This window comes from Equus caballus, chromosome 18 (assembly GCF_041296265.1).
Source record: "Equus caballus isolate H_3958 breed thoroughbred chromosome 18, TB-T2T, whole genome shotgun sequence".
NCBI classification, from domain to species: domain Eukaryota; kingdom Metazoa; phylum Chordata; class Mammalia; order Perissodactyla; family Equidae; genus Equus; species Equus caballus.
The window spans coordinates 6,584,941-6,598,167 of record NC_091701.1 but is presented as its reverse complement, the minus strand read 5'-3'; the positions used below and the strand labels follow the sequence as shown (position 1 = coordinate 6,598,167).

The following is a 13,227-nucleotide window of genomic DNA, read 5'->3' as shown; positions in this document are numbered from 1 at the left end:
TCCTCTTCTGTATTCCAGAAGGAGAAATTTGACTTCCAAAGAATAATGTGAATGTAATCTCTAGAATCAATGAGCGTATATATATATATTAGCAACCTACTGGTTCTAGCCATTCTGAAGGCTCAAGAGGAGAGATAGCAAAGAGCAGTGGTTCAGGGTATAATGTATTCCATAATCTTAGCTAAGCCTTACTATAAACACATTAAATAGACCTGCTCTTATTTTACAGATCAAGTAGCTGATGCTTAGGATATTCAATGGTCAATATGGCTAATTGGGTTGTGAGGTAGAGTTTGACTCCATGTCTGTCTGGTCCTAAAGTCCACCCGCTTTCTAGTACATTGCAGTGTGCTGCAAAAGCTTTACAAAATTTGTTGAAGTTTTCTAACTTGATGCACATAACAGCTTGCTTCTAACTTTGCCAGAAGGGGCAGTATCATTCTGTGCATTCTACTTCAGATAAACATCTGCTGTAGACCAAGAACAGTTTTATCTCATCTGAAAGAAACATGGCCACCTGAAGTTTCTATCTTAAACATGTAATGTGCAGGATTCCACATAAACTATCGTCTTTTTAATTTTTTTGTGATGAGGAAGATTCACACTAAGTTAATATCTGTTACAAATGTTCTTCTTTTTGCTTGAGGAAGATTCACCCTGAGCTAACACCTGTGACAATCTTCCTCTATTTTGTATGTGAGTCGCCACCAACGAGTGGTATGGGTCTGCGCCCTGGGAACTGAACCTGGGCTGCCAAAGTGGAGTGCGCTGAACTCAATCACTAGGCCATGGTGCTGGCCCCTATAGTCTTTTTTCATTTTTTTTGAAGTGGAGAGGTGGGTTTTCCAGCCTGGAAAGACATGCAATTTTCCCAGGCTCTTTGAATTCCTAATTCTCACTGGAAACTTTAATGGAAAAGTCCAACAGAGCATGACAATAGAACAATAGTTAACTGTTACTAATGCTGATAGTAAACCTAAAAAATTTGAACCCTATAGTCTCTTAGGTTTTTTCTTTTCTTTTTCACCATGTAGGGGGAACATCATCAAGACAGAAGGGCTTCCTGGGTTGCATACGTTCCTTACACTTGAATGGGCAGAAACTTGACCTGGAAGAAAGGGCAAAGGTCACGTCTGGAGTCCGGCCAGGATGCCCAGGCCATTGCAGCAGTTACGGCAGTATCTGCCACAACGGGGGCCAGTGTGTGGAGAAGCACAGTGGATACTTCTGCGACTGCACCAATTCACCATGTGAAGGGCCCTTTTGCAAAAAAGGTACAGTAGGAACTTCTGCTTTTCCACCGTGATGTGTTGTAGGCCTACAGGCAGTGGTCAGTTGTAGGATACCTATGCCCTGAGTAATCCCTCAGTTCCCCTATGTTTAGACACTCTGTATGGTTCCTCGACATAACATACATTCACTAGCACTGTGTGTGGACTCTGGCACCATGGTTCATCTGGGTGGATGATAACAGGGCCACATGCTCTCTGTGGCTGAAAGTCAGCTGAGTACTGTGAGAGGTGAACTCTCATTCCTGTTCTATCAGAGGGATAATGGCGGGGTGCAGTAACCTTTCCAGTTCCATTGTTCCTTCCACAAATACAATAAAAAATATTATAGAATCTATCCCTGGAGGAAGCTTAGAGTCCCTTAAGCCATCTTAAATCATGTTTACAATAGAGGGAGTGTGCATAAGTTAGTAAAATCAATATCAAGTATCTAATAAAATTTATGTATCACGCAGGTGACATGAGTGGCATGACTGAGGCTTTAAAAGCTCTGCCTGGAGATTCACATTTAGTTCATCGGGGCCTGAAAATGGAACACAAGGGTCAAAATTCCTACTCCAGGGCCTTTCCACATCTCCTCCTAATTTTATGAATTCATTGCATTGACAAATGCAAAGCTAACCATGAAGGATATATATGTTGGACAAGGAATGATTGTCAGTGTGTAAATTCTTTAGGTAAATTCAAGATAACTCTACAAACTATAAAATCTCACTATTCAGTATAAATAAGTAGCATTTTTCAAATAGAGGGGCAAAAGATTTGGTCTCCTATAAATCTTGGCAGAATTTTAAAGCTTATTTTATTGATGGAAAAAAGTTTGTTGAGCAAATAATGTAAGCAATATTTCAAAAGCAGCATTTAAACTATTAAAATAAAATGTTTTAAACTCTTTGAAACACCATTTACATACCAACAATTATGGCAATTGTAAATAATTTCCGTCAATTCGTTAAAGCACATTTCCCAAGCACCTCTACCAAGCAATGCTTTATTTAGTCCAACTTACTGTTGAAACTTAAAAACAGTAGAGAAAAAAGCTCTTAGTGTTATCTGTGAAGGCCTCTGTAATTTAAGCTCTTAGTTCCTTTGCATTGTCCTCTCAAATTACTTTGAATTACTTACTTGTTATTCCTGGGAAGCATTGTGCTCCTTGGGAGAAAATTAATGGTACAAATTTTGGGGCCAACAGAGTGTTGGGCCCTGCCTGGGAGCTTGAAATAAAGTTGGTCCCATCCCAGCAGGCTCTTAACGTGAGCTAAGACAAGGAAAGTGCTACTGGATTGTCACACTGGGGATGTCTCTGAATAACTTTCCCTGAAAAATTGATGCTACCCTGAGACTGGGCCCACATGCTAGAAGCAGCAAATGCAGGATAAACACTACCAGGCCCAGTCAGTAAAGTATTCTAACATTGTTTTACAGGCTCTATACCCAAGTCTTCTGTTTGGAAAATAAGGAACAATAGACCTCTCTGCATTTCTCCAGAGACATTGTTCAAATATCTTGTAGATCATGTTGTTCCAGATTCAGCCTAACTTTTCATTAATTTCTTTCTCTGAAACAGGTCCTATTAATTATCTTGTGTCTATGCCACTGTGTCTTATGACTGCATTCATTGAAATCTCCTTGGTGTTCTCTTTCCACTTTTTATTTTGATCTATAAGCAAAATAGATAAATATGTGATTAGCCTTTTCAGCTTGCTTCATACTTCACTATTTCCAAATTTTTTCCCCTATCTCATAAATCTCAAGGAAAGGATTCTCTTTATATTCATCAGTTGCAAAATATATAAGATGAAGCTTTTAACCAAGTCTTTTAGCCATGCCAATTGCCTTTGGGAAATGCGGCTTGGAATTGAAATGGGAGCTATTAGCTACAAGATGGTCCTGAAAAAGTGTGCTATCTATTGGTGTAGTCTTGTATGCTAACTTACTATGGCATGCATCTTTTAGGGTGTGCAAATACTGGAAATATCTGGGGTGGAATTAGGGACATTTGTCCATTACCAATGCCTGGAATAGAACTATGGTCCATTGACCCACTTTCTGTTTCTAATTATTTTACAAAGGAATAGTAATCATAATATTAGCTAGTAATTATTGACTACAACATTAATTCCTATCCCCAATCTAGCAGGGAAGACAGTAATATCTGCATTTAACATATAAGGACATTAAAGGTCACAGAGGTTTAATGACTTGCTAATAAATGTCAGAGCTGGAGGTCCATCTAGCATCTTTTCTGTTCCTTTTTCCACTTTATGACCCTGATTTTATTCTGTACAGGAATGTATTTAATAGGATTCAAATATGTAGTTCTTTGTTTTGTGTGTTTCTATTTTTTTATTATTGAGATTGAATTTACATACCGTATAATCCACCCTTTTAAAATGTACGATTCAGGAGTTTTTGGCATATTCACAAAGTTGCACAACCGTTATCACTATCTAGTTTCAGAATATTTTCATCATTGCCAAAAGAACTCTTATATCCATTATCAGCTATTCCTCATTTGCCTCTTCCCCGACCCCCTGAAAACCACTAATCTATTTTCTGTCACTATGGATTTTCCTATCTGGATATTTCATGTAAATAGAAACACACAGTATGTCGTCTTTTTGTGTCTGGTTTCTTTCGCTTAATATAATGTTTTCAAGGTTCATGTATGTTGTAGAATTTTCAATACTGAATCCCATTTTATTTCCAAAAGAGTATTCCATTGTATGAATGCACCACGTTTTGTTTATCCATTGATCAGTTGAAAGACATTGGGATGTTTTCATTCTTTTGGCTATTATGAAAAATGCTGCTATTAATATTCTTGTACCTGTTTTTGTATGACTTATGTTTTCTGTTTCCTTGGGTAGATACCTAGATATGGAATTGCAGGGTCATATAGGAACTATAAGTTAAACTTTTTGGTTGTTTGCTTGTTTTTTAAATTGAGGTAAAATTGGTACATAACGTTATATAAGTTTCTGGTGTAGAACAATATAATTTGACATCTGTATGCCCTACAAAGTGATCACCTTAAAAAGTCTAGCTACCATCCATCACCATACAATTGACCCCCTTAACTCATTTTGCCCAACTCCAACTCACGTCCCCTCTGGTAGCCACCAATCTCTTCTCTGTATTTATGAGTTTGTTTTTGTTATGTTTGTTCATCACTTCTTTTTTAAGATTTTGTGTATATACATATATACAGCATCCTGTTATCCATTCATCTTTCAGTGGACACTTTAGTTGTTTCCATATCTTGGCTATTGTAAATAATGCTGTGATGAACATAGGAGTGCACGCATATTTTTGAATTAGTGTTTCCATATTTTTCAGATAAGTACTCACAAGTGGAATACCTGGATCATATGCTAGTTCTATTCTTAATTTTTTGAGGAATCTGCATACTGTTTTCTATAGTGGCTGTATCAATTTACATTCCCATCAACAATGTATGAGAGTTCCTTTCTATCCACATCATCTCTATTTCTTTTCTTTTTGATAATAGCCATTCAACAGTGAGGTAATATCTCATTGTGGTTTTGATTTGCACTTCACTAATGGTTAGTGATGTTGAACATCTTTTCACGTGCCTATTGGCCATCTATAAATCTTCTTTGAAAAAATGTCTATTCAGGTCCTCTGCCCATTTTTAAGTAAGTTGTTTGCTTTTTTGTTCTTGAGTTATATGAGTTCTTTATATATTTTGGATATTAACTTCTTGCAGGATACAGATTTGCATACATATTCTCTCATTCAGTAGATTGTCTTTTTGTTTTGTTGATGGCTCCCCTTGCTGTGCAGAAGCTTTTTAGTTTGATGTGGTACCATTTGTTTATTTTTGCTTTTGTTTCCCTTGCCTTTGAGGTTATATTCACAAAAACATCACTAAGACCAATGTCAGTGATTTTGCTACCTATGTTTTCTTCTAGGAATTTTATGTTTTCTGGTCTTACACTCAAGTCTTTCATCCATCTTGAGTTAAATTTTTGTGTATGGTTTAAGATAGTGGTCTACTTTCATTCTTTTCATATGGCTGTCTACTTTCCCAAACACCATTTATTAGAGACTGTCCGTTCTCCCTTGTATATTCTTGGCTCCTTTGATGTAAATTAATTATCCATATATGTGTGGATTTATTTCTGGGCTCTTAATTCTGTTCCCTTGATTTCCGTGTCTGTTTTTATGCCGGTACTGTGCTGTTTTAATTGCTATAGCTTCGTAGTATATTTTGAAATCAGGGAGCCTGATATCTTTAGCTTTGTTTTTCTTAGGATTACTTTGGCTATTAAGAATCTTTTGTGGTTCCATACAAATTTTAGAATTATTTTTTCTAGTTCTGTGAAAAATGTCATTTGAATTTTGCTGGAGATTGCATTGAGTCTCTACATTTCTTTGAGTAGTATGGACATTTTAACAATATCAATTCTTCCAATCCATGAGCACAGAATATTTTTCATTTATTTGTATCTTATTCAATTTCTTTCATCACTGTCAATGTACAGGTCTTTCACTTCCTTGATTGAATTTATTCCTAGATATTTTACTCTTTTTGATTCAGTTGTAAATGGGATTGCTTTTTTAATTTCTCTTTCTGATAGTTTGTTATTAATGAATAGAAGCTCCACAGATTTCGGTATATTGATTTTCGTATCCTGCAAATTTAATGAATTTGTTTATTAGTTCTAGCAGTGTTTTAGTGGAGTCTTTAGAGTTTTCTATTTATATAGTATTATATCATCAGTAAACAGCGACAGTTTCACTTCTTCGTTTCCTGTTTGACTTTTCGAGGAACTGCCAAACTTTTTCAAAGTGGCTGCTCCATTTTACATTTTCACCAGCAATGTATGAGCATTCCTGTTTCTTCACATCCTCACCAACACTTGTTATTGTCTGTCTTTTTGATAATAGACACACTACTGTGAATGTGTGAAATCGTATCTCATTGTGGTTTTAACTTCATTTTCCTAACGACTAATAATGTTGAATGTTTTTTAATGTACTTACTAGCTGTGTGTACATCTTCTTTGGTGAAATGTCCATTCAAATCTGTGGACCATTTTTTAATTGGATTATTTTTCTTTTTGTTGTTCAGTTAGAGAAATTCTTTGTATATTCTGAATATAATTTCCTTATTAGATATATGATTTACAAATATTTTCTCCCCTTTCACTTTCTTGATAGTATCCTTTGAAACACAATAGGTTTTGATTTTGATGAGGCATAATTTATCTATTTTTTGTTGTTGTTTGTGCTTTTGCTGTTATATGTAAGACATCATTGTCTAATCCTAGGTCATGAAAATTTATGACTATAGTTTCTTTTAAAGTTTCTCTAATTTTAGTTCTTACATTTAGTCTTTGATCCATTTTGAGTTAACTTTTGTATATCATGTGAAGTAGGGGTCAACTTCATTCTTTTTTATGTGCATTTTCAGTTATCTCAGCACATTTGTGGATGTGTGCTTATCTTTAGCCCACCTCCACTGCCACCATTATCTGATGGGTCTGGGTATGGCTGCCATGGTGTTGTCACTTAAAGTTTTTGAATTAAAAAATCAGATAATATATTTGGAATTCTATTTGGAAATACATTTAGGAATCTAGAAAAATAAAACCCAATCTAATTACTCAAGGACAACCATTAAAAAGAAAATCTGATTTCTTTCTAGCTCTTTTCTTTGCGTTTAATATAGCTCAGATAATTCTGTCCATTACATTTTATATCCTGAATTTTCTTTATTTCATTTCAGAGGCAATCTTGTATAACTCATCAATTTTAATGATTGCAATGTATTCCATCTGGTGAAATTGCCTCTGTTTGTTTAACCCATTCTATCACCAGAGCATTATAACTTAGCAATAGTGGGACTCTGGCACCAGATCTGCCTATGTTCAGATTTTGGCTCACCCACAATCCACAGTGTGTGGTATGGATTGTGTAACTCAACCTCATGATTTCTTGGTTTCCTCGTCTATAAAACATGACAAATTCAGGAATCCTTTACAAAGGGCTGTAGTGAACATTCAATGAGCACTTCACAAAGAACTTGGGATAGTGCCTGGCATATAAAGTCTCACTAAATGCTTACTGTTGTTATTGTTTTGGAATTTCACATTGTCCCAAATTTGCACATAAATAATACTGTGATAAACAAATTGATAAACATCTAATTTCCTTACTAATGGAATTTCAGTGAAAAAATAACATGTATATTTAGGTACCCTTTACCAATTGCCGAAAACTTGTAAAAAAAATTCCCTATATTTAACTTCCTGCCAACTTATATCACTTTTTTATTATAGAAAAATTAAATGATACACTGTAGTAGAGAGAAGAGTTTCAGAACTCCCAAGCACGCATCATCTAGTTTCAACAATTATCAACTCATGACCATTTTTATTTCATCTATATGCTCACGTCTGCTCCTCCTCTTTTATTATTTTGAAGCAAATTTCAGATATCACATCACTTCATCTATAAATATTGCAATATGTATTGCTAAAAGATAAGGACTCATAAAAACACGTATCCTCAGGAACACTATCATAAGAAAAATTTTATAAAAAGTTTTTAATATTATGAAATATCTACTCAGCCTTAAAATTGCCATTTGTTTCATTTATTTTTAGTTTGATGTTTTCCTAAATAAATTACAGCCTGACTGATTTCTAAGTAACCACTCGCTGACTCATTACCCAGGACTTGTCTTTATGCTTATTCTAATTCTAAATTTAATTATATTACTATTATTAAGACCAGCTGTTGTTTATTGAGTTCCTACTATGTGCCATGATTTTAGTTAATTTCTTCCAATCCTTCTACCCACCACAAGATTGAATTCATCCCTATTTATATTTGAATAACATGAGGTTGGGTGGAATTTTTGAGAGAGCTGGAGAAGGGCACAGCCAGGTTCCAGTTTCTGCGACAAGGAGACTCCACGGCTGGCTCAGAGACACATACCCTCTCCAGCATCACCCTGTCTCCCAGCTACTTCTTTTAGTGTATTCCACATTGTAAAGCCTGGTTGATGCCTAGCTTCTCTTTTAGGTCTTCTCGGGCTACTATGGCCCATGGAGGCATCCAACTCTGGGAATCATTTCCTCTGTCACTCACACATCACACTTAAGGTTACCTTCTATTGGTGTACTGTTTTAAAATGTGTGTCCTGTCTTCTCAGAATATAATCAGCACAATCCCTTCCATCAAGGAATAGCTCAAAGGATACTGCTAATATTGCTATTGTGGTCCGGGGATAGCGTGATGGCCATTGGTAATCACCTTCAAGTTAAGATTTGTCTTCCACTTATCCCAACGGTTTTGTATGTTCAGACAAATCAGAGAGCTTAAATATGATCAGAGAGCTTAAACTCTTAGATCACAAAATGTAGGAAATTTAGAAAATAATAGCCTCCAGGCATTATGCTGAATTTAGTTTTATGTTGAAATTGAAAATATCTAAACAAGAAAAATAATTAGAAATAAAGCTAGGGGAAGAGAGAGGACAAACATTTGGTAGGACATTTCTAGTTAAACAATGCTCTTCATTTTAATTTCCTGCCTTAAGTAAGAAGAAACATATGTAGTAAATATATAATAAAGAAAAAAACTGTAACATATATGCCCATATCTAATATGCAATTAATAACAAAATGCTCTAAGTTGTACTCACATTTGAACATACACACAAATATCAAATAAAAGCCATTATTCTGTTAAGTAGGAGATGGTAGCTCAAAATGCAGGCCAAATGTCCCCAAGGAAATTTGCTCAAGGAAAATGCTTGAGTCATGCTAATGATTAACTAGAGTCCTTCCTGGCACAAGTCTCTGCTGCATATCTTTGTAATCAGGAGTACTGATGTAACCTGTATGATAAATGCAAAAGACTTTCCCTGAACCTTTAGTTAAATGAACTGGTATTCCCAATCTGCTAAGCAATATGCATAAATATGCAACTTTAATTTTTTTGGCACTGCTACGGGCTGTTATAGAATTTTCACAAAGCTAGAACAAATTTGCAATAGAATTAAGAAGTAAGAGCCAGGTTTGATTATGTTCTAGGTGCCACCAATTCAATCACAGAATTTCATGGGGAATTAGGAACATTCCACGAATCATTCAGAAAAAAGAAAAGCTAATCATGCCAGTAAGGGTTCATGGAGATTGTGCTATTTTTATGGTGGAGGTGTGCTGCCAGATCTAAGCTATGCTGTTCTACGAAGAAAACTGTCCTCCATACCCTGACACTGTATAGAGGTAAAATTGAAAGTGAACTTACGGGCCGGCTCCGTGGCCGAGTAGTTAAGTTCGTGCGCTCCGCTGCGCCGGCCCAGGGTTCGGATCCTGGGCGCGGACATGGCACCGCTCGTCAGGCCACGATGAGGCGGCGTCCCAGATCCCACAACTAGAAGGACCTGCAACTAAGATATACAACTATGTACCGGGGGCGTTTGGGAAATAAAGCAGAAAAAAAAAAAAGGTTGGCAAGAGTTGTTAGCCTAGGTGCCAATCTTTAAAAAAAAAAAAAATAAAGAAAGTGAACTTAAGAGCAGCCTTGATTGAAAAAGAGAAAATCTCAGCATTTGAATGGATGTACAGTCAATAAACAGATCTGTTTTATGAAGGAAAAAGAGATGGGTTCATGTTAAGTTCTCCTCTAATATGGAGAGTCTATGAGTTGAAATTGTGGTGAGTAACTCTCTTAAGTGCTTTACACATATCATCTCATTTATTCATACAGAAATATTGTTGAGGTAAGTGTTATGGTTCCCATTCACCAGATGAGAAAACAATCTCCACAGGGCTCACTGACTTGCCTGGGACCACACAGCTAGTATGAAATCAACTGAAGTTTCAGATCCAGTGCTGAGGCCAAACCCTGTGCTAGTTTTACTAAAGTAAAATGATAACAGTTGGAGCGAGGACATTATACGGAGAGGACTGGGTGATTTGCATGTTCCTGCTAATTGAATGTCATCAGTTTATACATGCCTCCTTTCTTCATGGTGGTGACAGAACTCTATCTAACGTATTGTGTTGTAGGAATTGTTTCCCATAGGAAGACCTATTTGCCCAGGTCTTTGTTCTTTTTTGGAACCGAATACCAATTCCTAGACATCTAAAAGATTGAGTGCATGATTTGGATACCTGCGCCTTTTCTACTGTTTCCGTGGATTTCCTCTCTCTCTTTCCATGAGTCCTCACACTTAACCCAACACCACAGAGAATTGTTGCTGCCTTCCCAATGTCCTACTCTCAGTAATTTAGATCCCACTCAAAATCTTCCTGAGGGGCTGGCCCAGTGGTGCAGCGGTTAAGTTCACATGTTCCGCTTTGGCGGCCCAGGGTTCGCTGGTTCGGATCCCAGGTGTGCACCTATGCACCGCTTGTTAAGCCATACTATGGTAAGTATCTCACATATAAAAAAGTAGAGGAAGATGGGGACGGATGTTAGCTCAGGGCCAGTCTTCCTCAGCAAAAAAGAGGAGGATTGGTGGTTGATGTTAGTTCATGGCTAATCTCCGCCCCCCCCCCCCAAATCTTCCTTACAGATGAGAAAAGCACAAAACCAGAACTTTTAAGATCTAAGTTTTGAAAGTAAGTATGCTATATTGGAGGCAGGGACATGTTGTTTTTGCTTCTCGAGAAATCAGCCTGGCACATGGTAGTTATTTTGCAAATACATGTTAAACTGGGCCTAAATTTAGCAATTCAAATCTGAGTTCTCTCTCCTAGCTATGCAACTTTGTCCAAGGTGCTTACCCTCTGTAAGCCTCATGTTTCTCATTTTCAAATAAGAATAATGACTTCGGCTGCTTCAAAATTACTGTGGGAAGCGTATTATATAATTCATGTAAAAAACCTGACACAGTTCCTGGTGCATAGGAAACAATAAACAAGCTATTGTTGCTATCCTGAATAGTAGATTACATGTTTTAGTACATGTTTTCCCCTCTTATATTTTGCAGAGGTTTCTGCTGTTTTTGAGTCTGGCACTTCGGTTACTTACATGTTTCAAGAACCATACCCAGTGACCAAGAATATAAGCCTGTCATCCTCAGCGATTTACGCAGATGCAGCTCCATCCAAGGAAAACATTGCATTTAGCTTTGTGACAGCCCAGGCACCCAGCCTCTTGCTCTATATCAATTCTTCTTCTCAGGACTTCCTGGCTGTCCTGCTCTGCAAGAATGGTGAGTACTGATGGCATGAAGCCTGATGGAATGTCATACTGGGATGGAGGGACAGTGCATGCCCTCCAGAACTCTGCATAATTTCAACCTAAATTTGGTCCCATCAGGGCAGCTTATTTCCAGACCTCCAGCCAAACCCTTGATTGTACTTTACCTTTATGAGTGCAATTGGTATTCAGGGCCAGTGTCAAATCATTGCCAAAGTCTCAAATGCATTGACTTTAATCTACCTCAACTGTGTAGCAGTAATTCTTTATTATTTATTCTGCGCTGGAATCCATTAAGTGTAAAGGAGAAGATCATAAGCCTATCTGAATTTCAGAAGGACACTCGTCACATATATCCTGTCATCTTTGCTGCAGTCTCCTTTACTGAGAGGGCTGTTAAAACAACTAGCGTAAATGCAGGCTGTTTTAATAGAAGTTGATTGTCCAGGTCTTGAAGAAAAGTATTATATGTGAGTCATAACCTTGTGGAATATGGGGTTCGGTTCTAAGAATCAGATTTTGAAAAGAATATGGACAAAATGGACTATGCAAAGATTAGATTGATAAAGGAGCTGGAACCCACTTCATACAAGGAATGGTGAAGGACACCAATTTTAATAGCTGTTAGGGGAAGTCAGTTTTTTTCTCATACTACTCAATTTCACTCTGGAGTGATGAGGACTGTTGATATAGTCATGGCCAAAAACACTATGAGATCAAAATCCTAGGGGATGGAACAATGTAAGAATAGGCAAAGATGTGGACACCTTTGTAGTATGGTCTCAAAGAACACGTTCTTGTGATCGAGAATATGTCTTTCCTCCTCCTGTAATTTGCTAGTATAATAAGATGAGTCTGGGGTAGATGGACGGTGGTGGGAGGTAGGAGAAAGGAAGCCTGTGATATGCAGCACACACCATGCCCTCTCTAGACCTTAGATAGATACCCTAGATATTTCTCTTGCTCTAATTTTTCTTGGATTTATACTTCCTTGTGTCATCTTGCTTTCCAACTACTTATGACATTGAAAATAAAGAATGATGTGTGGGGCTCAAGCAAGGATCAAAACTGGTGGGCCTGTGGGTTGAATCAGGCCTGAAGTACAATAATAACAAAAATGGCTAACTCAAAGTAACAGGACTCCTTCATTCCAAGAACAAAATGGAAGGGAAGAAAAAAAGAGAGAGACTAGGATGATGACTGGTTGTTCCAAGATTATCTGGTCTTGAAGACTCTACAAGAAAAAGAAAAATGTTATGGGTTATTAGATCTTATTTATCAGCAGAACTTTGTATAATTAGGATCATTATAGTAACATTCCAGTTCGTAAACATTGTCCCCATAATGTCTCTGTGAGGTCCCTAAGGCTGGCTGAGAACACTGAGTCATGGATTAACTGATTGATGTGGGCCAGCCAGCTAAGCCATGACACAGCTGTAACCAGAGGCCAGGTCTCCTAATAAGCAGCCAAGCAGTCTTTCCTGTAAAGAAAATCATCTTGCTATGACATGGTTGGATGATAATAAGATACTGACAGAGCACTAAGATGCCAGATTTTCTCCAAAGCATGTTTTGTGTATAGTTCCACAGGCACATCTGTGCCTGCCATGCCGTGCTTATGGTACAGACAATGCATAACAAGAATAACCATATCAGATCATGTATGTATTACTCTGTATACTTCATTATAAATATATATATATTTTTTTCCTGGGCACTATTCTAATTAATATACACAGCATTTAATCCT

At 37.1% G+C, this 13,227-nt stretch overlaps 1 protein-coding gene across 2 annotated transcripts in view; it reads left to right on the top strand.

Moving 5' to 3' along the window:
• CNTNAP5 (contactin associated protein family member 5) overlaps window positions 1–13,227 on the top strand; it is a 775,716-nt gene that overhangs the window by 674,696 nt on the left and 87,793 nt on the right. For both annotated transcript variants that reach the window (XM_014732391.3, XM_070241766.1), the window contains 2 exons: window positions 1,035–1,274; window positions 11,266–11,490. In XM_014732391.3, coding sequence (XP_014587877.2) covers window positions 1,035–1,274; window positions 11,266–11,490 — 465 coding nt within the window. The remainder of the gene's footprint in view (window positions 1–1,034; window positions 1,275–11,265; window positions 11,491–13,227) is intronic.